General features: G+C 34.8%; 1 protein-coding gene across 1 annotated transcript in view; it reads left to right on the plus strand.

The window, feature by feature from the left end:
- ATRNL1 (attractin like 1) overlaps positions 1 to 27,237 on the plus strand; it is an 831,601-nt gene that overhangs the window by 224,474 nt on the left and 579,890 nt on the right. The window contains exon 19 of the mRNA XM_025396530.1: positions 1,989 to 2,126. Within this exon, the coding sequence (XP_025252315.1) occupies positions 1,989 to 2,126 (138 nt within the window). The remainder of the gene's footprint in view (positions 1 to 1,988; positions 2,127 to 27,237) is intronic.

Below are 27,237 nucleotides of genomic sequence, written 5' to 3' on the forward strand. Positions count from 1 at the left end.
ACTAGTCTGTAGTCCAGAGAGGCTTCACAGCCTTACTTGTGCATTCTGGGTTGTTTTTTTAGCCCTTGTGAAAGCAATTGTATGTATGGGTGGTTATTCAAATTGATGTTTCTTCATAGGTATGATTGTTGGAGAAACCTATTTTGCTGTTTGCTCTGCTTCCTTGAGTTTAACATTGTGATCTTTGTGAATATAATGCTATGTATTAATTGCTTCTCTTAATTTGTCGTGAACATTATTCCTTGTTTTTAAATTTTCTCATAATTGTTTCATAATGTGATATGAAGTTTAAAAACATATTATAATTTTTCTCAGTTTCATAAAGATGATGAGCATTTTTTTCATAACTGCATATTCTTTCTATAATGTATTGCAATAGAGTTGCACCTCTAAGAATTTGTGTGAAGTATTTGGTTTTACTCTTTTGTGTGTCTGTTTCTTCACATGCTAATTTATTTTGATGATCCTATGCTAGCCTCCTGGGAATTCCTCTCACTTTCAGATTTTCTGAATATAAGAGGCCATTTTGCATGCTAATTAATATCCTTTTTTTTAAAAAAATTCAGAGTTCCATGTATGTATTTGTTTCTGTCATTGATTAGCTGTGTCACTTTGTGTAGTTGCTTAACCTAGATTTTCCCATCTTAGAATCAGTCCTAAACACAGCAACTTCCACATAGCATTGTTTTGAAGATTAAATAATAAAATTCATGTGTACCATTTGGTCCTGTTTCTGGCCAAGGCATGGTGTTTACAATGTTTAAAAATTGATGCTTATGTGCACTTACCAATCAGAACAGATACCAACTACAAACAATTGGCATCAGCAGAATATTGGCTTTCCTCATGGAGTGAGAGAGAGCTCTATTAAATGCTAGTTGCTATCATAGTTGTAATAAGTGAAAATAATCATGAGGTTGACAAGATGATTTTTGGCCAAGCAATTACCAGACTAAGTTAATCTTATGTCCCAAATAGGCACAAAAAGCAGGAGCTTTCATATATGAACTTTATTCTGAAATTTTTGTAGTCTGCTGTAATATTAAAATCAAAACATAGAAGTCTCAGTTATACAGATATAGAAACAATCTCATACTTTATATTTCATTCTGTGTAGTTCAAACTTAAATAGACTTTTAGTTAAGCCTTGAAGTTTTTCTTACCTAAAGAAGATACACATTTATGCAAATTAATTCAAAAGTACCTTTTTTTTTTAAGAAGGAGTCTTGCTCTGTTGCTCAGGCTGGAGTGTAGTGGCACAATCTCGGCTCACTGCAACTTCCATCTCCCAGGTTCAAACGATTCTCCTGCCTCAGCCTTCCGAGTAGCTAAGATTACAGGCATGCACCACCATGCCTGGCCAGTTTTTTGTATTTTTAGTAGAGATGGAGTTTCACCAAGTTGGCCATGCTGGTCTCGAACTCCTGACCTCAAGTGATCTGTCCGCCTCGGCCTCCCAAAGTGCTGGGATTACAGGTGTGAGCCACTGTGCCTGGCTCAAAAGTACTGTTTTTAATAATTTTACTATTAGTTTACTTTATTCTAGTAAGAATCTGTTGCCACACAATTTTCTATATTGATTGATTCTTTATTATATGTTAATATAAAAGATGAATTTTAGCATTCTTTATAAAAGTTATAGTATTTAGCCTTGTGTTTATATAGCTTAGCAGACATACCATTATTACGAATTTTTAAGAATTATGCTAAAGATTATTCCCTCTTTAGGTATAACTTTTATGTTCCAGGTCATCTTTAACCACAGCATTGTAAAGAGGTTAAGGTAAAATATCAACACATGATTTATGGTACACATTATCTTGCATAAAACTCTGAGCTATGTGTGTTATTAATTTTTAAGCAAAACTTGGAAGATGCCTTTTGGACATTTTTACAATCCAGCTATTTAAGATACATTCTTTGTTTTGATAACTATTATACTTGATATTATGTTAGATATTTGTAATACTTTTTACTGTTTCCTTTAGCTTGCCAGTGTAATGGACATAGCACTTGCATCAATAATAATGTGTGCGAACAGTGTAAAAATCTCACCACAGGAAAGCAGTGTCAAGATTGTATGCCAGGTTATTATGGAGATCCAACCAATGGAGGACAGTGTACAGGTAAGTTTCTTTTAAGCAAATTTTAGTGTATTTTTACTAAGGAAAAGATAATTAAGAAAGCAGCACCTGTTGTGGAGAATATATATTACTACAGAAAAGTTTTTATTCAGTTTTGATATGTTTTCTAAAGTAATATATATTAGAAACTGTGAACTGTAAAAATTCTGTAATATACTTGCTTCAGAAATATTCCTTTTTCTTATTTCAAGATGAAGGCATGTTTCTTATTGTAATTTATCAAATACAGATAAAAGAAAAAAACTACTATCTCACTATTCAAAAATAATCATTGCTGATAGTTTTTTAATAAGTAGTAGTTTATTGTTTTGACTTTAGAAATAATAATTAAAAGTTAAATGTGTTTAACTTACATCAGGTAAGATTTTTATTGCACAAGGTGATAGTATGGAATAGTATTTAGGAGAGTATGGGTTTGGAACCAATTCTGGGCTGAAATCCCAACTCTGTTACTGTTCAAATGTATGACCTTGTTTCATTAACCTCTCACTGTCTTATTTTTCCCATATGTAAAATGCAGATGATGATAATTCACTGAGTTGTTGTAAAGATCGAATGAGATTATATGTAATATAGGCCTTAGGAATTGAAGCACATAAAAAAGAGCATTATAAATGCTAGCCATAATCATCACATTCTTGTTTTCTAAACCCTGCTTTCCTCCATCTTCCTCTCTATTCTGCCATTTCTTTCTCCTATGGTAAATGATATTTGACTTTTAAATATAATTTCCTTTTAAAGTAGAATTTAGTAGAAATCCTCCATTATCTCTAGATTGGAACTTGTGTTTTAAGTTTTTAATCTACCGTCTCTAAATGGAGTTTGCCTACATAGCACCCACAGAAATACATCATTGACTGTGAAAATGTGAGGTATTTGAGGGAGTGGAGCCTGACTTTGGTTAGATAATTTTTTTTTTTTTTTTAACACTAGCTGTATATTAGAACCAGCTGGAAAGCTTTTAAAAATATGGATGTCTGGGCCACTTTCTAAAACAATTAAATCATTATCTGGGTTGTGGTTCTAGGGTGATTCTTGGGTAATTGTTCTTTTTAAATGTTTCCCAAGTGACTCTAATATGCACTCAGAGTATGAGATGTTTTCATTCACATTACAATTTGTATGTCTCTGTGAACTGTCATGTATTTAATATAAAATTGTGTATGTTTTATTTTAATTTTATGACAATTATTTTAGATATATTTTTCAACGTATTTTCATGCCCATATGTAATTAGTTCATTCTGTAATTTACTTAATATATTTGTTGGCATTTATATAGTGCTTCTAACCATAACTCCAATTCTAGAGAATGACTTTTTAACAAAGTGAAACCCACAACAGACACTTAACTATGTACAGTGTTGTGCAACTATCTGATTTTTTTCTATTTTTTTTTAGACAGAGTCTCGCTGTGTTGCCCAGGCTGGAGTGCAGTGATGTGATCTTGGCTCACTGCAACCTCTGCATCCTGGGTTCAAGCGATTCTCCTGCCTCAGCCTCCCGAGTAGCTGGGACTACAGGTGCCCACCACCACACCCGGCTAATTTGTTTTTGTATTTTTGGTAGAGATGGAGTTTCACTGTATTGGCCAGGCTTGTCTTGAATTCCTAACCTCGTGATCCGTTTGCCTCAGCCTCTCAAAGTGCTGGGGTTACAGGTGTAAGCTACCATGCCTGGCCATTTTTTAAAGTTTTTAATTAAAAAAAAATTCAAATTTTAATTTTGTGGGTATATGGTAGGTCTACATATTTATGGGGTACATGACATGCCTTGATACAGGCATGCAATGTGAAAGAATCACTTCATGGAGAATGGGGTAACCATCTGCTCAAGCATTTATCCTTTGTGTTATAAACAATCTAATTACACTCTTTATTTCAAGTTATTTTAAAATGTACAGTTAAGTTACTATTGACTATAGTCACCTTATTGTTCTATCGAATAGTAGGTCTTCTTCATTCTTCCTATTTTTTGTACCCCTTAACTATACCCCCTGCCCTCCAGCCCTCTAACTATTGTTTTTGTACCCATTAAGCATCCCTACCTTCTCCCCAGCACCCCATTACCCTTCCCAGCCTCTGGTAACCATCATTTTACTCTCTGTGTTCATGAATTCAATTGTTTTGAATTTTAGATTCCACAAATAAGTGAGAACATGCAATGTTTGTCTTTCTGCGCCTGTCTTATTTCTCTTAACATAGTGATCTCCAGTTCTGTCCATGCTGTCGCAAATGACAGGATCTCATCCTTTTTTATGGGTGAATGCCATAAAAAATATATACCACATTTTCTTTATCAATTCATCTGTTAATACAGCAGTCCCCAACACTTTTGGCATCAGGGAGTGGTTTTGGGGAGTACGGTTTTTCCACGGATGGGATGGTGATGGGGTATAGTTTGTGGATGAAACTATTCTACCTCAGGCATCAGTCATTAGTTAGATTCTCATAAGGAGTGTGCAGCCTAGATTCCTCACATGTGCAGTTCACAACAGGGTTTGAGCTCCTGTGAGAATCTAATGACACCCCTGATCTGACAGGAGGCAGAGCTCTGGCCTTAATGCTTGTTCACCTGCTGATCACCTCCTGCTGTGCAGCCGGTTCCTAACAGGAAGTAGACTGGTACCAGTCCATACCCAGGGGTTGGGGACCCCTGTGTTAATGGACACTTAGGTTGCTTCCAAATCTTATCTATTGTAAACAGTGTTGCAACATAGGAGTGCAGGTATCTCTTTGATATACCAATGTCCTATTTTTAAGGTTTATATCCAGCCAAGGGATTGCTGGATCATGATTGCTCAATTTTTAGTTTTTTGAGGAACCTCAAAACTTTTCTCCATAGTACTTGTACTAATTTACATTCTCACCAAAGTGTACAAGGGTTCTGTTTTCTCTGCATCCTCACAAACATTTGTTATTGCCTGTCTTTGGATATAAGCTATTTTAACTGGGGTGATATCTCATTACAGTTCTGATTTGCATTTATCTGATGATCCATGATTTTGAACACCTTTGCATATGCCTTTTTGTCATTCGTATGTCTTCTTTTGAGAAATATCTATTCAAATATTTTGCCCACTTTTTGATTGGATTATTAGATTTTTTTCTGTGGCATTGTTTCAACTCCTTATATATTTGGGTTACTAATCCTTTGTCAGATGGGTAGTTTGCAAATATTGTCTCCCATTCTGTGGGTTTTCTCTTCACTTTGTTGGTTGTATCCTTTGCTGTGCAGAAGCTGTTTAACTTGTTGTAATCCCATTTGTCCGTTTTTGCTTTAGTTGCCTGTGCTTACAGGGTATTGTCCAAGAAATTTTGGCCCAGACCAGTGTTCTGGAGATTTTCCCCAATGTTTTATTCTGGCAGTTTCATAGTTTGAGGTCTTAGATTTAAGTCTTTATACCATATGCTTTTTATATATGGCAAGATATAGGGTCTAGTTTCATTGTTCTGCATATGGATCTCCAGTTTTCCCAGCACCTTTTATTGAAGAATCTGTCTTTTCCCCAGTATATGTTTTTGGCACCTTTGTCGAAAATGAATTCACCGTAGCTGTGTCGATTTGTTTCTGATTTCTCTGTTCTGTTGCATTGGACTGTGTGTCTGTTTTTATGCCAGTATTATGCTGCTTTGGTTACTATAGCTCCTTAGTATAACTTGAAGTCAGATGATGTCATTCCTTCAGTTCTTTTTGCTTTGGATAGCTTTGGCTATTCTGGGTCTTTTGTGGTTCCAGATATATTGTAATATATATTTTTTCTATTTCTGTGACAAATGCTATTGTTATTTTGAGAGGGATTGCATTGTATCTGTAGACTGCCTTGGGTAATATGGACATTTTAACAATATTGATTCTTCCAATCCATGAATTGATTCTTCCAATGCATTTTTGGTGTCCTCTTCAATTTCTTTAATTAGTATTTTATAGTTTTCATTATAGAGATCGTTCACTTCTTTGGTTAATTCCCAGGTATTTAATTTTATGTGAGGCTATTATAAATGGGATTACTTTCTTAATTTCTTTTTTATATTGTTCACTATTGGCACTTAGAAATGCTACTGATTTTTGTATGTTGATTTTGTATCCTGCAATTTTACTGATATCCGTTCTAATAGGTTTTTATGGAGTCTTTAGGTTTTTCCAAATATAAGATCATATTATCTGGAAAAAAGGATAATTTGGCTTCTTCCTTTCCAATTGGATGCCCTTTATATCTTTCTCTTTTCTTATTGCTCTAGCTAGGACGTTCAGTACTATGTTCAATAACAGTGGTGAAAGTGGGCATCCTTACTTTGTTCCAGACTTTAGAAGAAAGCTTCTCAATTGTTCCCCCTTCAGTATGATACTAGCTGTGGGTCTGTCATATATGGCTTTTATTAGGTTGAGTTGTGTTCCTTCAGTCTGCAATTTTTTGAGGGTTTTTATCATGAAGGGATGTTGAATTTTTATCAAATGCTTTTTCACTGTCGATTGAAATGATTAGATCTTTTTTGTCCTTCATTCTGTTGATATGACACATCACATGGATTGATTTGCATATGTTCAACCATTCTTGCATTCTAGAGGGATAAATCCCACTTGGTTATGAATGATCTTTCTGATGTATTGTTGAATTTTGTTTTCTAGTATTTTACACCAACATTCACTAGAGATATTGGCCTGTAGTTTTCTTTGTTTATTTGTTGTTGAGAGTCTCACTCTGTTGCCCAGGCTGAAATGCAGTGGCGTGATCTCGGCTCACTGCAACCTCCACCTTCTGGGTTCAGGTGATTCTCCTGCCTCAGCCTCCCGAGTAGCTGGGACTATAGGCACGTGCCACCGTGCCTGGTTAATTTTTTTTTATTTTTGGTAGAGATGGGGTTTCACTGTGTTAGCCAGGATGGTCTAGATCTCCTGACTCGGGATCCGCCTGCCTTGGCCTCCCAAAGTGCTGGCTTTACAGGCGTGAGCCACCGCGCCCAACCAGTTTCCTTCCTTCCTTCCTTCCTTCCTTCCTTCCTTCCTTCCTTCCTTCCTTCCTTCCTTCCTTCCTTCCCTCCCTCCTTCCCTCCTTCCCTCCTTCCTTCCTTCCTGTGTGTGTCGTGTGTGTCTTTGTTTGCTTTTAATATCAGGGTAATATTGGCCTTGTAGAATGAGTTTGGAAGTATTTCCTCCTCCTCTATTTTCCAGAATATTTTGAGTAGGATTGGTATTAGTTCTGCTTTAAATGTTTGGTAGAATTCAGTTGTGAAGCCATCGGATCCCAGGCTTTTCTTTATTGGGAGAATTTTTATTATACCTTCAATAACTTTACTTGTTATTGGTCTTTTCAGGTTTTGGATTTCTTCCTAGTTCAATCTTGATAGGTTGTATCTGTGTAGGCATTTTTAATTTCTTCTAGATATTCCAATTTTTGGCATGTAGTTGTTCATAGTAGCCACTAGTGATCCCTTGAATTTTTGCAGTATCATTTGAAATGTCTCCTTTTCATTTCTGATTGTATTTTGTGTGTGTGTGTCTTCTCTGTTTTTTCTTAGTTTGTCTGGCTAAAGGTTTTTCTATTTAACCTTTCAAAAATCAACCTTTTGTTTCATCAGTCTTTTTTTTTATTGTTTTCTTCACTTCAATTTTATTATTTCTACTTTGATCTTTCTTATTTTCTTCTACTAATTTTGGATTTGGTTTGCTCTTCTTTTTCTAGTTCTTCAAGATGCATCATTAGATTATTTGAAGCTTTTCCTCTTTTTTTTGATGTAGGCACTTATAGCTAGATACTTCCCTCTTAGTACTTCTTTTGCTGTATCACATAGGTTTTAGTATGTTATGTTTCTATTATCATGTTTGAAGAAAATTTTCAGTTTCCTTCTTAATTTCTTCATTGAATCTCTGGTGATTCAGGAGCACATTGTTTAATTTCCATGTATTTGTAAATTCCTCTTGTTATTAATTTCTAGTTTTATTCCATTGTGGTCAGAGATGATGCTTTATGTTATTTCAGTTTTTTAAAGATGTTTTACAACTTATTTTGTGACCTAACATATGGTCTGTACTTGAGAATGATCCATGTGGTGAGGAAAATAATGTGTATTCTGCAGCTGTTGGATGAAATTTTCTGTAAATATCTGTTAGATCTATTTGGTCTATAGTGCAGATTAAGTCCCGTGTTTCTTTGTTGGTTTTCTTCGAAGAAAGATCTGTCCGTAGCTGAAAGGGCAGTGCTGAAATCTCCAGCTATTACTTTATTGAGGCCTATCTCTCTCTTTACCTCTAATAATATTTGCTTTATATATCTGGGTGCTTCATTGTTGGGGGTGTGTGTGTGTATATATATATATATATATATTTAAAATTTTTTTATCTTCTTGCTGAATTGACCCCTTTATCATTATATAGTGACCTTCTTTGTCTATTCTTTTGTTTTTCATCTTGAAATCTATTTTGTTTGATGTAAGTATAGCTACTCCTATTCTTTTTTGGTTTCTATTTGCATGGGATATCTTTTTCTATTCCTTTATTCATAGCCTACATGTGTCTTTATTTGTAAAGTATGTTTCTTGTAGGCAACAGATTATTGAGTGTTCTTTTTTCCATCCGTTCAGCCACTCTCTCTCTTTTGATTGAAGAGTTTAGTCTATTTACATTCAAAGCTATTATTGATAAGTAAGGACTTACTTCTGCCATTTTATTATTTGTTTTCTGGTTGTTTTATGTTCTTCTCTTCTTTCTTTCTTTCTGTCTTCCTTTAGTGTAGGTGATTTTTTCTAGTGATATAATTTAGTTTCTTGTTTTTCATTTCTTGTGTATCCATTGTAGGTTTTATTTTTGTTTTGAGGTTACCATGAGATTTGGAAATAGTACCTTATAACCCATTATATTAAGCTGATAACAACTTGACACTTTTTGTGGTCCTCTCTTCCTTCTTTCTTTCCCTTCTGTCTTCCTTTAGTGAAGGTGATTTTTTTCCTGGTGATACAATATAGTTTCTTAGTTTTTATTTTTTTGTGTATCCATTGTATGTTTTTTGGTTTGAGGTTACCATGAGTCTTCTAAAAAGTATCTTATAGCCCGTTATTTTAACCTAATAACAACTTGACACAGTTTGCATAAACAAACAAGCAAAAAGAAAACTAATAAAAACTCTATACCTTAACTTCATCCATCTGCTTTTTAACTTGTTGTTGTTTGTATTTATATCTTATTTTACTGTCAAGTCTTGAAAAGTTATTATTTTTGAGTTGTTCATTGTTTAGTCTTTCTATGTAGGATAACAGCAGTTTACTCACCACAGTTACACTGTTATAATATTCTGTGTTTTTATGTGTACTCACTGTTACCAGTGCATTTTGTGTTTTCAGGTGATTACTTATTGCTGATGAATGTCATTTTTTTTTTCTGTTTGAAGTACTCCCTTTAGCATTTCTTTCAGGACAGGTCTGGTGATTATGAAATCACTCAGCTTTTGTTTGTCTGGGAAGCTCTTTATTTCTCCCTCATGTTTGTAGGATGTATGTATACTTCAAATATATACATTTTAGGATATATATATATACATTTCAAATATAAAAGTTGTCTTCCTTCAGCACTTTAAATATGTCACGCCACTGTCTCCTGGCCTGTAAGGTTTCCACTGAACAGTCTGTGGCCAGATGTATTGGAGCTCCACTGTATGTAATTTGTTGCTTTTCCCTTGCTGCTTTTAGGATCCTTTCTTTATTCTTGATCTTTGGGAGTTTGACTGTTTAAATGCCTTGATGTAGTCTTTTTTGGATTTAATTCTGTTTGGTGTTCTATAACCTTCTTGTATTTTGATATTGATATTTTTCTCTAGTTTGGAAAGTTTTATGTTGTTATCCCTTTGAATAAACTTTCTACCCCTATCTCTTTCACTTCTTCCTTTTCAAGGCCGTGAACTCTTAGATTTGCACTTTTGTAGCTATTCTCTAAATTCTGTAGATGTGCTTCATTGGTTTTAATTTTTTTCTTTTGTCTTTTCTGACAGCATATTTTCAAACACCCTGTCTTTAAGCTCACTAACTTTTTCTTCTGCTTGATTAATTCTGCTATTAAAAGACTGATGCATTCTTCCATATGCCAGTTACATCTCTCAGCTACAGAATTTCTCCTTGATACTTTTTAATTATTTCAATCTCTTCATTACATTCATCTAATAAAATTCTCAATTTCTTCTCTTTGTTATCTTGCATTTCTTTGAGTTTCCTGAACACAGGTATTTTAAATTCTCTGTTTGAAAGGTCACATATCTTTGTTTCTCCAAGATTGGTCCCTGGTGGCTTATCTACTTCATTTGATGAGGTTATGTTTTCCTGGATGGTGTCGATCCTTGTAGATGTTCTTCATTATCTGGGCATTGATCAGTTAGGTATTTATTGTAGCCATCACTGTCTGGGCTTGTTTGTACCTGTCCTTCTTGGGAAGGCTTTCTAGATATTTGAAAGGACTGGGATATTATGGTATTAGTTGTATCTGCTATAGAGGGGACCCTAAGCCCAGTAACACTTTACTTACAAACTCATAGAGGGACTGCCTTGATGGTCTTGGACAAGATCTGGGAGAATTCTGTATCACTAGGCAGAGACTGTTGTTCTCTTCCCTTATTTTCTCCCAAACAATCAGACTTTCTCCCTCTGTTCTGGGCCACTTAAAGCTGGGGGTGGGTGGAGTGACAAAAGTACCCCTGTGGCCATCACCAGTATGACTGTGCTGGTCGGACATGAAGCCAGCACAACACTGGATCTTGCCAACAGCCTGCTGTATCCACTCACTGGTTGCTTCCTGTGTTTGCCTAAGGTCCTGGGGCTCTACAATCAACAGGTAGCAAAGCCAGCCAGGCCTGTGTTCTTCCCTTCTGGATGATGAGTTCCCTCAGGCCCCTGGTGGGTTCAGAGGTGCTATACAGGAGTTAGGGACTAGAGTTAAAAACCTTAGAAGTCTACTTAGTGTTCTATTGTACTTTGGCTGAGCTGGCACTCAAACCACAATATGCAGTCCTGCCCACTCTTCCCTCCCCTTTCCAAAGGGAGAGGAGCCTCACCTCGTAGCCACTGCCATCGAAGGCCATGTGGAGTACCGCTAGACTACAGCTGATGATCCCTTAAGGCCCAAGGGCTCTTAAGTAAGCTTAAGGTGAATGCTGCCTGGCCTGGGACTCACCTTTCAGGGGAGTGGGCTACCCTCCGGCCTAGGGTAGGTTCAGAAATACCATCCAAAAGTCAAGTCCTAAAATTGGGGACCTCAAAACCCCACTTGGTGCTCCATCCACCTGTGACTGTGTTAATTCCTATGGTGCAAGGCAAAGTCTCATTTACTTTTCCCTGGGCTTTTCTCAAGTAGAAGAGTTTTGCTCTGTAACCACTACAGCTGGTAATGTGCTGAGTTTCACCTGAAGCCAGCAAGTCTCAGAGGCTCACCTAAGACCCTCAATATAGAATGTGGTATTGCTGCTGGTTATTCAGGACCCAAGTACTCCTCAGTTAACCAGGTGATGAATGCTTCCAGGACTGGGTCCTTTCCTTCAAGTCAGTGGGTTCCTTTCTGGCCCAGTATGTGTGTGGAAATGTCATCTGGAAGCTAAGACCTGGAAGAAGGGCCTCATCATTCTGACTGGTGCCAAGACAAAGTCCTCTCCACTTTTCCCATGCCTCTCCTCAGGTGGAAGTTAGGGGTCTCTTTTGGAACCACAATTTGTACAGTCTGGGGTTAGAGGAGAGGTGATGCCAGTACTCCCTTAGTCACCCCATCTGCTGTCCCAGCAGGTCCTGTGCCCTGCCAGTTCACTGTTTCTGGGCCCAGTTCAGCACTAGGACTTGCCTAAGAGTTGTAGTCCTTATGGCCCAGACTGCCTTTCAGGTTTACTTAGAGATGCAGAGCATTTTAGCCCTTGGTGGTGAGGTCACTAGGAACTGAAGTTCAGACTGCTAGGATTGGCAATTTTCCTTTTTCTCATGTTGGTTTACATGCGCCCTCTATAGGCGGGTGTCCCCTGAGTTTTGTTCAGTTCTCTCCTTTCTACTATAATAATAGGACATCAGTGAGTTCAGTCCCTCAGGATTGCTGTTTTCTCCCTCCTTTAGTGCCCAGAGATACTCTCTGCACCGTATGATGCCACTGCAGGGAGTGGGAGAGGGCTGATGTTGGCAATTGGAGACTTTTTTAAAAATCACTTCAGTGCCTCTTTCACTGATAGAAGTTAATGCCAGGTAGTATGAGGGCTCACCTAATTTTTGGTTTTATGAAGGTGTTTTTTCTTTTAGATAGTTGTAAATTGATGTCCCTGTTGGGGGGAACGATTGATGTAACCTTCTATTCCGCTATCTTGCTCTGCCTCTCTATCACCTTTATCTATTTCTTAAACATTTTTATCATCCTAAAAGGAAACTGTGTACTCATTAAGGAGTCACCCCAGCCCCTGTCAACCACTGATCTGCTATCTGTCTTTATGAATTTACTTATATTCTAGATATTTCACATAAATGGAATCATACAATATGTAACATCTCGGGACTTCCTTCTTTCACTAAATGTAATGTTTTTGATGTTCATTCTCATTGTAGCAAGTGCCAGTCCTAATACCTTTTTACAGCTTAATAATACTGTGGTTTTGATTGCCATTTCCTTAATGATTAAATATTAAGTATCTTTTGATGTGCTTGCTGGCCATTGTATCTTAATTTGGAGAAATACTTGTTCAAGTACTTTGCCTGTTTAAAATAATTTTTTTTTCTTAAATTTTGGAAAAATATACACAATATAAAATTTATCATTTTAAGCATTTTTAAGTATACAGTTTAGTGGCATTAAGGACATGTGAATTGTTTTGCCACCACAATTTTCATTCCTCTGTAAAACTTCTTAATCTTGTAAATCTGAAACTCTATACCCATTAAAAAATAGCTACCCACTCCCCCCACCTCCTTCCAAACCCTGAGAACTGCCATTCTACTTCTGTTTCTGTGAATTTGATGGCTATAGATACCTCATGTAAGTGGAATCATGCAGTTTTTGTCCTTTGGTGGCTGGCTTATTTCTCTTAGCATAATGCCTTCATGGTTCATTCGTGTTATAGCATGTATCAGACTGTCTTTCCTTTCTAAGGTTGAATAATGTTTCATTATGTATTAGAACATTCACAATGTTGTACAGCTGTCACCTTTATCTAGTTCTTACACACATGATATTTTGTCTGTCTATTTATTCATTGATGGACACTTGAGTTGCTTCCACCTTTTGGCTGTTGTAAACAATGCTGCTAAGAATATAGCTTACACATATCTTTTTGAGTATTTGTGTCTTTTCATTAGCCATTTCTTTATCTTCCTTGGAGAAATGTCTATTCAAATCTTTTGCTTATTTTTAAATTTTTTTTGTTGAATTGTAAAAGTTCTATATATCTTCTAGATACGAGGCTCGCATCAGATACATGATTTGTGTTTTCCACCATTCTGTAGGTTGTCTTCACTTTTTTGATGGTATCCTTTAAAACGTAAAAGTTTCAATTTTGATAGTTTATCTATTTTTTTAATTTTGTTGCTTATATTTTTGGTGCCATATCTACAAATCCATCGCCATATGTAATATCACAATGATTTTTTTTTTGCCAACATAGGCAAAAGGAATATATAAAAGGCTCTATTAGCTACAAAATGTCTTAAATTATTATTGTTAGTTTTATTATTCTAACAGGCAGAGTGCTTTTAGGAATATGTTCCCTTTTAAGGATGATACTTCTCTGCTAGGTTGGAGACTAGTTTAGTTATTTCACATTAATTTTTGTTACTGACATTATACATTTGACAAGCCAAAGTACAAGGCAATGAAAAATTAAATAGAGTGAATAATAGATGCCTATTATATTCACTGTTATACTTTCTCTGGTGGTTTATAAAGTTTTTAAAATAATTCTTTAAGAGTTTCTATGTTTCTTAAAGTTGGCAGGAAATATTTTGCTCTCTATGACTTTTTTTTTTCAATGAATAAAAAAGGCATTAAAATTTTTATTTAATATTACCAAAGGTTAAAAGACGGCTTAGAACCAAAATAGTAACTACTGTTTTTTTTTTTATTATTATACTTTAAGTTCTAGGGTACATGTGCATAACGTGCAGGTTTGTTACATATGTATACTTGTACAATGTTGGTGTGCTGCACCCATCAACTCGTCAGCACCCATCAACTCGTCATTTACATCAGGTATAACTCCCAATGCAATCTCTCCCCCCTCCCGCCTCCCCGTGATAGGCCCCAGTGTGTGATGTTCCCCTTCCCGAGTCCAAGTGATCTCATTGTTCAGTTCCCACCTATGAGTGAGAACATGCAGTGTTTGGTTTTCTGTTCTTGCGATAGTTTGCTAAGAATGATGGTTTCCAGCTGCATCCATGTCCCTACAAAGGACACAAACTCATCCTTTTTTATGGCTGCATAGTATTCCATGGTGTATACGTGCCACATTTTCTTAATCCAGTCTGTCACTGATGGACATTTGGGTTGATTCCAAGTCTTTGCTATTGTGAATAGTGCCGCAATAAACATACGTGTGCATGTGTCTTTATAGCAGCATGATTTATAATCCTTTGGGTATATACCCAGTAATGGGATGGCTGGGTCATATGGTACTTCTAGTTCTAGATCCTTGAGGAGTCTCCATACTGTTTTCCATAATGGTTGAAGTAGTTTACAATCCCACCAACAGTGTAAAAGTGTTCCTATTTCTCCACATCCTCTCCAGCACCTGTTGTTTCCTGACTTGTTAATGATCGCCATTCTAACTGGTGTGAGATGGTATCTCATTGTGGTTTATGATTTGCATTTCTCTGATGGCCAGTGATGATGAGCATTTTTTCATGTGTCTGTTGGCTGTATGAATGTCCTCTTTTGAGAAACGTCTATTCATATCCTTTGCCCACTTTTTGATGAGGTTCTTTGTTTTTTTCTTGTAAATTTGTTTGAGTTCTTTGTAGGTTCTGGATATTAGCCCTTTGTCTGATGAGTAGATTGCAAAAATTTTCTCCCATTCTGTAGGTTGCCTGTTCACTCTGATGGTAGTTTCTTTTGCTGTGCAGAAGCTCTTTAGTTTAATTAGATCCCATTTGTCAATTTTGGCTTTTGTTGCCATTGCTTTTGGTGTTTTAGACATGAAGTCCTTGCCCATGCCTATGTCCTGAATGGTATTACCTAGGTTTTCCTCTAGGATTTTTATGGTATTAGGTCTAACATTTAAGTCTCTAATCCATCTTGAATTAATTTTCGTATAAGGAGTAAGGAAAGGATCCAGTTTCAGCTTTCTACTTATGGCTAGCCAATTTTCCCAGCACCATTTATTAAATAGGGAATCCTTTCCCCATTTCTTGTTTTTGTCAGGTTTATCAAAGATCAGATGGCTGTAGATGTGTGGTATTATTTCTGAGGACTCTGTTCTGTTCCATTGGTCTATATCTCTGTTTTGGTACCAGTACCATGCTGTTTTGGTTACTGTAGCCTTGTAGTATAGTTTGAAGTCAGGTAGCGTGATGCCTCCAGCTTTGTTCTTTTGACTTAGGATTGTCTTGGAGATACGGGCTCTTTTTTGGTTCCATATGAACTTTAAAGCAGTTTTTTCCAATTCTGTGAAGAAACTTATTGGTAGCTTGATGGGGATGGCATTGAATCTATAAATTACCTTGGGCAGTATGGCCATTTTCACGATATTGATTCTTCCTATCCATGAGCATGGTATGTTCTTCCATTTGTTTATGTCCTCTTTTATTTCACTGAGCAGTGGTTTGTAGTTCTCCTTGAAGAGGTCCTTTACATCCCTTGTAAGTTAGATTCCTAGGTATTTTATTCTCTTTGAAGCAATTGTGAATGGAAGTTCATTCATGATTTGGCTCTCTGTTTGTCTGTTACTGGTGTATAAGAATGCTTGTGATTTTTGCACATTAATTTTGTATCCTGAGACTTTGCTGAAGTTTCTTATCAGCTTAAGGAGATTTTGGGCTGAAACAATGGGGTTTTCTAACTATACAGTCATGTCATCTGCAAAGAGGGACAATTTGACTTCCTCTTTTCCTAACTGAATACCCTTTATTTCCTTCTCTTGCCTGATTGCCCTAGCCAGAACTTCCAACACTGTGTTGAATAGGAGTGGTGAGAGAGGGCATCCCTGTCTTGTGCCAGTTTTCAAAGGGAATTTTTCCAGTTTTTGCCCATTCAGTATGATACTGGCTGTGGGTTTGTCATAAATAGCTCTTATGATTTTGACATACGTTCCATCAATACCGAATTTATTGAGAGTTTTTATCATGAAGGGCTGTTGAATTCTGTCAAAGGCCTTTTCTGCATCTATTGGGATAATCATGTGGTTTTTGTCTTTGGTTCTGTTTATATGCTGGATTACGTTTATTGATCTGCGTATGTTGAACCAGCCTTGCATCCCATACTCTGGTTTCTCTATGACTTTTATATTGTGGTGTGAGATGTAAAAGTCATTTTTGTTTTTTGGGGCCACATTAGCTACCTAATAATAAACAATATGTCACATTTAATGAATTATTTTAATGTAGTAATATCTCAAATCAATTTATAAGGCATGGAAATTAAACATTTATTACTATTCTTTCATTTTTAGTTCACTTTATTGGAAAAGCTCATTTTTAAAACTAGTAAACATACTTATTAAAATTCAAAGTCCATGCCGATATTAAGGGAAAGTAGAAAATGAATTTATGTTTGATTGGGAAAACTTTAAATATACTACAGCATATATATTATTTCAAAAATCCAACCTAATAAAGCCAATCTAACATGACTGTCAATTATATTATGGTTAGTCAGTTATTATAATTTACTCTTAAAATATTTTATTATTAAAATTTTATTTATAATGTTCAGGAAGATTCTCTGATTAAAAACTTGCTTTGGAGATATATATATATAATATTTATGTGTGTGTATATGTATACTGTATATATATGTATATGTAATCTTTGTGGCTGTGGAAAAATATAACAATGTTAAATGCTTGGGCTTTGGAATCATACTGCTTGAGTCTACATGCTGGCAATGCCACTGTCACCTTGGATAAATTATTTAACTTGTAGCTTAGTTTTATTTTTTGAGATGCAGTCTTGCTCTGTGGCCCAGGCTGGAGTTTAGTGGTGTGATCTTGGTTCACTGCAACCTCAGCCTCCCAGGTTCAAGGGATTCTCCTGCGTCAGCCTTCCTAGTAGCTGGGACGACAGGCGCGTGCATCCGCACCCAGCTAATTTTTCTATTTTTAGTAGAGACTGGGTTTCGCCACGTTGGCCAGGCTGGTCTCGGACTCCTGACCTTAGGTGATCTGCCTGCCTTGACCTCCCAAAGTGGTAGGATTACAGGCGTGAGGCACCGCGCCTGGCCTACTTAACTTTTTAGTGTCTTAGTTTTCTCATCTGCAAAATGCAGCTAATTTAATTTATAGTATAATAGTAAGTCGTAAATGTGGTACTTTATATGTTGTATAATATATGTTCCTGGCAAATGTTAACTCCCTAATCCTAGCTATTATTGTAATATTATTATTACTATTCATAACATCAATAAGTTTTGCATTTTGATTAAAATGTATGATTCAAACTTTTATGGCAGTATTATTTTTGTCATATTATTTCCAAGCTGATTTATAAACTGTAGTAAAAGAAACAAATGTTTAGCTGAATAGAAGAATGGCTCAATACACTAAAAATTATGTTATTTGCAATGAAGGAATATCCTTGAACTCCATAAATACTTATTGAATGCCTAATAAATGCAAAAAAGAATGTTAGGACTTAAATTTATATACATTGTGTGGGTGCTATTATAGTGTGACGAAGAAATTGAGTGATAGAATTAGTGGCAAAGAGATTCTCATTGAAGAATCTGGTCTTGGAAGGTCTTTCTTTAATATTTAATAAAACCTTAATTAAATATATAATAGTTGTACATATTTAGGGGGTATATGTGATATTTTAATACAAATAGATAATGTGTAATGATCAAATCTGGGTAATTGAGATATCCATCACCTTAAACATTTCTTTGTGTTGTGAACATTCCAAGTCTACTCTTCTGGATATTTTGAAATATACCACAAATTATTTTACACTATAGTACTTTATTATGCTGTGGAACACTAGATCTTATTCTTACTTTCTAACTGTGTTTTTATATCCATTAACCATTCTTATTTATCCTCACCTCCTCACGAGTGTTCACAGCCTCTAGTAACCACCATTTCATTCACTACCTCCAGGAGATCAATTGTTTTAGCTCCCACATGTGAATGAGAACATGTGACATTTGTTTTCTGTACCTGACTTATTTCACTTAACATAATGTTCTCTAGTTCCATCAATGTCATTGCAAATGACAGGATTTCATTCTTTTTAATGGTGGAACAATGTTCCATTTTTGTATATATACCACATTTTCTTTCATTGTTCATCTGTTGATGGACACCTACATGGATTCCAAATCTTGCCTATTGCAAATAATGCTGCAATAAACATGAATATGCAGATATTTCTTTGATATACTGATTTTCCTTCTTTTGGATATATGCCCAGTAGTGGAATTTCTGGGTCATACGTAGTTCTGTTTGTAGCTTTTTGAGGAACTTCCATAAACCTCCAAAATGTTTTCCATAGTGGTTGTACTAATTTACATCCTGACCAACAGTGTGTGAGAGCATGCCCCTTTTTTCTGCATCCTCACCAGCGTTTGTTATGTTCTGTCTTTTGGATAAAAGCCATTTTAACTGTGGTAAGGTGATGTCTCATTGTGGTTTTGGTTTGCATTTCCCTGATTATTACTGATGTTGAGCATTTTTTCATAAACCTGTTGGCCATTTCTAAGTCTTCTTTTGAGAAATGTCTATTCAGGTCTTTAGCCCAATTTTTAATTGTATTATTATTATTATTATTATTATTATTTTGCTATTGAGTTGTTTGAGCTCTTTATGTGTTCTGGTTATTAATCCATTGTCATATGAGTTGTTTGCAAATACTTTCTCTCAATTCTGTAGGTTTTCTCTTTACTTTGTTGATTGTTTGCTTTGCAGAAGCATTTTAGCTTGATGTGATTTCATTTTTTCAATATTGCTTTCATTACCTGTGATTTAGAGGTCTTACTCTTGAGATCTTTGCCCAGACCAATGTTCTGTAGAATTTCCTTAATGTTGGCCAGGCGCAGTGGCTCATGCCTGTAATCCCAGCACTTTGGGTGGCCGAAGTGGGTGGATCACGAGGTCAAGAGATTGAGATGATCCTGGCCAACATGGTGAAAGCCCGTCTCTACTAAAAATACAAAAATTAGCTGGGTGTGGTAGTGCACACCTGCAGTCCCAGCTAGTTGGGAGGCTGAGGCAGGAGAATTGCTTGAACCCGGGAGGCGGAGGTTGCGGTGAGCCAAGATCGCACCACTGCACTCCAGCCTGGTGACAGAGCGAGACTCCATCTCACAAGGAAAAAAAAAAAAAAAAAAAGAAAAAAGAATTTCCTCAATGTTTTATTCTAGTAGTTTCAAAGTTTCAGGTCTTGCATCTAAGTTTTAAATCTATTTTGTTTTAATTTATATATATCTTGAGAGTTCGGTGGTCTAGTTTCGTTCTTCTGTATATGGATATTGTTTTCCAAGCACCATTTATTGAGATACTGTTCTTGCCCCAGCATTTGTTCTTGGCACCTTCTTTGAAAATGAGTTGTTCATAAGTGTGTGGGTTTATTTCTGGGCTCTCTATTCTAGTGGACTATTTGTCCATCTTTATGCCAGTATCATGCTGTTTTGTTTACTGTATAGCTGTATACCATAATTTGAAGTCAGGTAATATGCTGCCTACAGCTTTGTTCTTTTTGGTCAAGATTGCTTTGGCTATTCTGAACCTTTTATGGTTCAATATGAATTTTAGGACTTTTTTTGGTTTTCTGAGAAGAATGTCATTGGTATTTTGATAAGGAGTGCATTTAATCTGTGGATACCTTTGGGTTGTATGGATATTTTAACAATATTTATTCTTCCAATTTATGAACATGATATATGTTTTCTTTTTTATGCCCTTTTCAATTTATTTCATCAATGTTTTATATTTTTAATTGTACAGATCTTTTACTACTTTGATTCAATTTATTTTATTTGTAGCTATTTTAAATGGGATTCGTTTTTTGTTTTTTTAGATTGTTCTGTGTTGCCATACAGAAATGCTACTGAATTTATATGTCAGTTTTGTATCCTGCAGCTCTACTGAATTTTTAAATCAGTTCTAATTGGTTTTCGGTGGAGTCTTTCGGTTTTTTGAAATATGAGATCGTATCATCTGTAGACAAGGATAATTTTACTTCCTAATTTTACTTCCTCCTTTTCTGTTTGGATGCTCTTTATTTCTTTCTCTTGTCTAACTGCTCTGAGTGGGACTTCCAGTACTATGTTTAATAAAAGTGGTGAAAGTGGGCATCTTTGTCGTGTACCAGATCTTAGAGAAAAGGCTTTCAGTGTTTCCCTAGTCAGTATAATGCCACTGGTGGGTTTGTTGTATATGACCTTTAGTGTTTTGAGTTATATTTCTTATATCCCTAGTTTTTTGAGAGTTTTTTTTTTTTTTTATCATTAAAGGATGTTGAACTTCATTGAATGCTTTTTCAACCATTGAAATGATTTTTGACCTTTATTTTGTTATATGTTATGGCAAAATATGCTATATTTTGTTAAATGCGATATGATAGATCACATTTATTGATTTGTACGTTGAACTATCCTTGCACCCCTGGGATGAATCTTACTTCATTACAATGAATGGTCTTTTTAATATGTTGTTGAAATCAGTTTGCTGAATTTTGTTACAGATTTTTGCATCTTGTTCATGAGTGATATTGGCCTGTAGTTTTCTTTTCTTTTTTTAAAATTGAGTCTTTGTCCAGTTTTGGTATCAGGATAATGCTGGCCAGATAGGATGAATTTGAGAGTATTCTCTCATCCTTGACTTTGTAGAATATAATAAGTAGAATTTGTTAGTTCTTCTGTAAATGATTTATAGAATTCAGCAGTGAAACTATCTGATATTGGGCTTTTCTTTGATGGGAGTCTTTATTATTGCTTCTATTTCATAACTTGCTGTTGGTCTGTTTAGTTTTTGTATTTCTTCATGGTTCAATTTTGGTAGTTTGTATGTATTTGGGAATTTATACATGTCTCCCAGATGTTACAATTTATTGGGATCTAGTTGCTTATCATAGTCTCTAATGATTCTTTGAATGCCTGTGGTATCAATTGTAGTGTCTTCTTTTTCATTTCTTAATTATGTTCATCTTCTCTCTTTTTTTTCTTAGTGTAGCTAAAATTTTATAAATTTTAGTTATTTTTTCCCAAATAATTTATTTTGTTCTTTTATGTATATTTTTTAGTCTATAACTTATTCATTTGTGCTCTAGTCTTTATTAGTTCTTCCCTTCTCCTAATTTTGGGTTTAGTTTATTCTTGCTTTTTTATTTTCTAAGGTATACTATTAAGTGTTTTTATTGAAATCTTTCTTCTTTTTTGATGTAGGCAGTATTGTTTTTGTGGTGTCCTATAGGTTTTGGTATGTTGTGATTCTATTTTTATTTGTTTCAAGCCATTTTAAAGTTTTATTGTTAATTTTTTAATTGAAATTTAATGTTTTAATTCCTTCAGCAGCATATTGTTTCATTTCTATATATTTGTGTAGCTTCCAATATGTCATTATTCATTTCTAGTCAATTCCACTGTCGTTAGAAAAAGTACTTGATACCCTCTTTGGGAGGCCGAGGCAGCTGGATCACCTGAGTTTGGGAGTTTCAGACCACTCTGATCAAAATGGAGAAACTCTGTCTCCACTAAAAATACAAAAAAATTAGTTGGGCGTGGTGGCGTATGCCTGTAGTCCCAGCTACTCGGGAGGCTGAGGTAGGAGAATCGCTTAAATCCGGGAGGTGGCGGTTGTGGTGAGCTGAGATCATGCCATTGCCCTCCAGCCTGGGAAAAAAGAGCAAAACTTGTCTTGAAACAAACAAACAAAAAAAACAAACAGAAAAAAAAACTTGATATTATTTTGACATGTAATAATTTGTTGAAACTATTTTCCTGACCTAAGAGATAGTCTGTTCTCAAGAATATTCCATGTGCTGATAAGAAGAATGTATAATTTTTTACCTGTTGGATGAAATTTTCTCTTAATGATCATTAGGTCCATCTGGTTTATAGTGCATAGTAAGTATAGTGTTGCTTTGTTGATTTTCTATTTAAAATATATGTTCAGTGTTGAAAGTGAGTGTTGAAGTCCCCAGGTATTATATTGGAGTCTGTCTTTCTCTTTAGCTCTAGTAATGTTTGCTTTATATTATCTGGATGCTCCAGTGTTTTGTGCAAGAAGTATTTGCAATTTTAATATTCTTTGGCTGAATTTGACCATTTTATTATTATATAATGACCTTCTTTGACTATTCTTACAGTTTTTGCCTTGACATCTATTTTATCTGACATAGGTATAGCTATTCTTGTTGTTTTTTGTTTCCATTTGCATGGAATATTTCGTTTCATTTCCTTCATTTTTAGGATATGTGTGTTTTTATAGCTAAAGTATATTTCTTGTGGGCAGCATATATTTGAGTCTTATTTTAATCCATTCAGCCACTCTCTGTCTTTTATTTGAAGAATTTAGTCCTTTTACATTCAGTGTTATGGTTAAAAAGTTATGACTTAACTACTTCCATTTTGTCATTTTTCTTCTGGTTGTTTTGTAAATTTTCTCTTCCTTCCTTCCTGTCTTGCTTTTTAGATTAGTGATTTTCTCTGGCTGTTTGTTTTAATTCCTTGCCTTTTATTTTTTTGATTTCATTGTAGGTTTTTGCTTTGTCATTACTATGAGGCTTGCAAAAATATTTTATAGCCAACAATGTTAAGTTGATAAAAACTCTTAGTCTCAAAGAAGAGGAAAAAAAAAAAGGAAAACAAGCAAAGAAAAAAACTAAAAAAAATCTGTGCTCTAACTTTTCCTCTAATTCCCTCCTGCTTTTTGACTTTTTGTTGTCTCTATTTATATCTTTTTATATTGTCTATCTTTCAAAAATTGTTGTAGTTATTATTTTTGATAGATTTTTCTTTTGGTCCTCATGCTGAAAATATAAGTCGTTTACATACCACAATTGTTGTACTAGAGCAAGCTTGTCTAACCCGCAGCTTGTGGGCCATATGCAGCCCAGGACAGTTTTGAATATGACCCAACACAAACTGGTAAACTTTCTCAAAACATTATAAAATTGTTTTTTGCTCATCAGCTATCATTAGTGATAGTGTATTTTATATGTGGCCCATGACAATTCTTCTTCTAATGTTGAACTCTCCTGTTAGAGTATTCTGAATTTGTCTTTGTTCTTACCTTTTCCACTGAATTTCATACCAGATGTTTTCTTGTTATATGTTAGCAGCCTTTACTTTCAGACTGATAAAATCTCTTCAGCATTTTTGGTAAAATCTCTTCAGCATTCATCTGGTGATGATGAATTTACTCAGTTATTGTTTGTCTGGGAAAGTCTTTATTTCTCCTCCGTATTGAAGGATATCTTTCCTGTATGCGGTATTCTAGGTTGGAAGTTTTTTCCCGTTAGCACTTTTAATATGCTATCTTGCTCATTCTGGGCTGTAAACTTCTTGCTGAGAAGGCTGCTGCCAGAAATATCAGAGCTCCTTTGTATGTTTTTTGCTTTTTTCTTCGTGTTGCTTTTAGGATGATTCTTTCATCTTTGATCTTTAATATTTTGATTATTATATGCCTAGTGGTAGTCTTATTTTAATTGAATCTTCTTGGTGTTCTTTCACCTTCTTTACCTAAATATCTTTTTCTAGGTTTGAAAAGTTCTTTTATTCCTTTCTTTGAATAAACTTTCTACCCCTGTCTTTTTCTTTGTATCCTCTTTAAGACCAGTAACTCTTAAGATTTTACTTTTGAGGCTCTTTTTTAGATCCTGTAATCATACTTTATTCTTTTTGATTCTTTTAAATCTATTTTCATATAGCATGTCTTGAACTAAATATTTCCTTTTCCTGCTTGATGAATTTTGTTTTTGAGAGATTTTGATGAAGTTTTCAGTCAGTTGAATTTTTCAGCTCGAGTGATTTTTTTATTGTTTATTTCAGTGTCTTTGTTAAATTTATCTGTTTTATTTTGACATGCATCATGTTTTCTCAAAACAAGTATTTTGAATTCTTTGAGAGTATATATATCTGCCACTCTAGAATTGGTCATGGGTAACTCATTTACTCCGTGTGATGAGGTAACATTTTCCTGGATGTTCTTGATGCTTGTGGACATTTGATGATGTATGAGAGTTAAAAATGAAGCTATTTATTCCAGTCTTTGCAGTCTGGCATGGTTTATACCTGTCCTTGAGAAAGTTTTCTGAGAATTCAAATGGGATTGAGTGTTAAATTACTTAATTCTGTCCCTGCAGTTATTTTAGCACTAGAGGGAGCCCTAAGCCCAGGTATGCTGAACTCTTGCAGACTCCTACATAAATAGCCTGGGTAGACTTCTGAAAGTGAAGGGAGAATTCCTTTTGTTATCAGGCAAAGTCCCTTTCTGTCTTTTCCACAAGCATAAGGAGCCCTTCTCTACCCTGGACTGTCAGGAGTTGGGGAGGTGGTGACCCGGGCACTTTTTATCTACATATTTTTGTATCCAATTATTTGTAAAACAAAAAATGTACTATAAGAAAAATACGTCTTCAAATCATGAAATATACAGACATTTAAAAAAAAAATTCCAATCCTGTATAACTAATAGTTTCCTCCATTTAGGTCTTACTCTTTTTGGTTAAGTTTATTGCAAGGTGCTTAATAGGTTTTGTTGGTATTAGGAATACATTTTTTTCCATTTAACATTACATTTGAATTTGGTAATGTCTGTTTTTATATATATTATGTTTTAGTTCATTTTGTTGATCTTTTTATAGGTTTTTGAATAGTAGGTATATCTGATTTTCTTAATTTCTCTATATATTTTAAGTTTTTAACAGTGATAAACTTTTTAATTTTTGGGTTTTGGGAAAAAATAGTTATTTCAACATACTGACAATTCTGTTTTTACCTTTTTTTCTTATCAGCAAACCTTATGTTTCTGTTTTTGGCATACTATGACTATCTCTTCATAGCAGAGTTTTACAGAAGTATTTAATACTTTAACAAACTAGGATGTGACCCAACCACTCTCTGAGATTCGAGGGTAGTAAAAAGGAAGATGAATTAACTTTTTTTCTCTCTTCTAAGATGAGGAAATTTTTCATTTTAAACCATTCTCACGCATTGTAGATTATTCAGAGAAGCAGAAAATTTATTACCAAATGAGGTTGATCATTTCTTAAAATAAGTGTAGGAAGTTTAATTTTCTCAAATTAGGAACATTGACCTGAAAAATCTCAAGCTGCAGATAAATGAAAATCACTTCAGATGGAAATATTGGTTCTATTTATTCTTTTGACACAACAATGTTAAGAGTTTGTATTCTCTCAGTACATACTACATTCTGTGTAGCACAGGAAAGCCAACTTGAGATTTTGAATATTCCAAAGAGAGGCCATTACATGAATTATGTGGGCCAAAATATAACTATATATAGATGTTTAGTATGTGATATAGCCATAAAGTTACACTTTGATAAATAATCTCTACAGAAAAACATTTTTTAATAAAGTCAGTCATATTGAGTAAAGCCAGAAAGTATTTTCGCAAAGCAGAGCTGATTACTTTCAACTGCATGATTAAAAAGATCCTCATTGCATAGCTTCTATGATGTTTTTAGCTAGTTTTTCTTCTTGCTAAACCAATTTTCAAAACCGTTTGTTTTCTTTGGTAAAAGTGTCTCTAACTTCAATGCTTAGTAACCTTAGGTTATAAAAATCTCCATCTTTTTGAGCTGTTTTCATTCTTTTTGTTTTTATAAAAGGAATTTCAAGAGTGAGGAGAACTGAGGCTATGAAAACTGTTTGGCCCTGATGTCATATATTTTAGCATGACTTCATTATGGGTTACTGGAAGATGAAGTTTATTACTTATTTCTGTTAGATGCTTTAAAAAAGAACTATCTGTGGGCTAATTACCAAAGTTCCTCTGGAGAACTTTGCCATGGCTTTATCAGACCTACTCCCTTCCTGAGAACCTCTTCTTCTAATTTTTATTTGCACAAAGTTTTATTTTCTACCTCTTCAGACTTTGACTAAGCATTACTTCAACTTTTGCTATTTGGATAGTGATTTTTAGGCCCTTAGATCTGATATTATAGAATATCTTCACCTCTGGTTGACAAGTTTTTGACAACGAAGTGTGTCATTTACATGCTTTCTTTTCGGGAAAAAGTGGACTAATATATCTCTATGGAATTTTGAAAACTATTCAATAGTTTTAGTTCTGTAGGTAGAATACTATTTGGACCAGAGAGAAACTTTATTTTGTCTAAGGGTTTAATATTTCTCTTTAATTTTATTTGTTGTGATGCTTAGCCTCTATAATGTATCACTTGAGGTTTGCATTACAAGAATATGGCACTATTTGATTTTTTAAAAAGTGATGTAAGATATTATGATTTAACTTAATAATAAATATCTCTCTTATGCCAACTCACAAATATTGTAGAATTCCTACTGGCTTGAAATGACAGGCTTAGGGTGAAGAAAAGATAAATTTAAAGTGGGGCATAGTTCTACTTATATTCTAATACATATAAAACATTTATTTAGTACAGTTCAGAAGATTATAGGTTAACCTAAGAAACTTTTAACATACTTTTCGTTTTATTCTGATATTTGTACATTTTTTTCAAAAAGCAAAACCAAGCTAAATTCCAATTTGGACACACACTTTTGCATTGCTCAAATAGTGCATGAATACTAATTTGTGGTGGTGGAGAAGTTAATTATATTTTAGTCATGCTTAGAGCAGGTGTAGGAAAGCTTCAGCATAAATATCGTTTATAAATATTTCATAAATACATTAACATCCTCCTTAATATGTTATTTAGGAAGAAGTGCCTTTCTCTCAAAGATCCATTTTTATATGCCATAGGACATGGATCCAAATATTTACTTTTCTCTTAGTTACAC

This window comes from Theropithecus gelada, chromosome 9 (assembly GCF_003255815.1).
Source record: "Theropithecus gelada isolate Dixy chromosome 9, Tgel_1.0, whole genome shotgun sequence".
Taxonomy (NCBI): domain Eukaryota; kingdom Metazoa; phylum Chordata; class Mammalia; order Primates; family Cercopithecidae; genus Theropithecus; species Theropithecus gelada.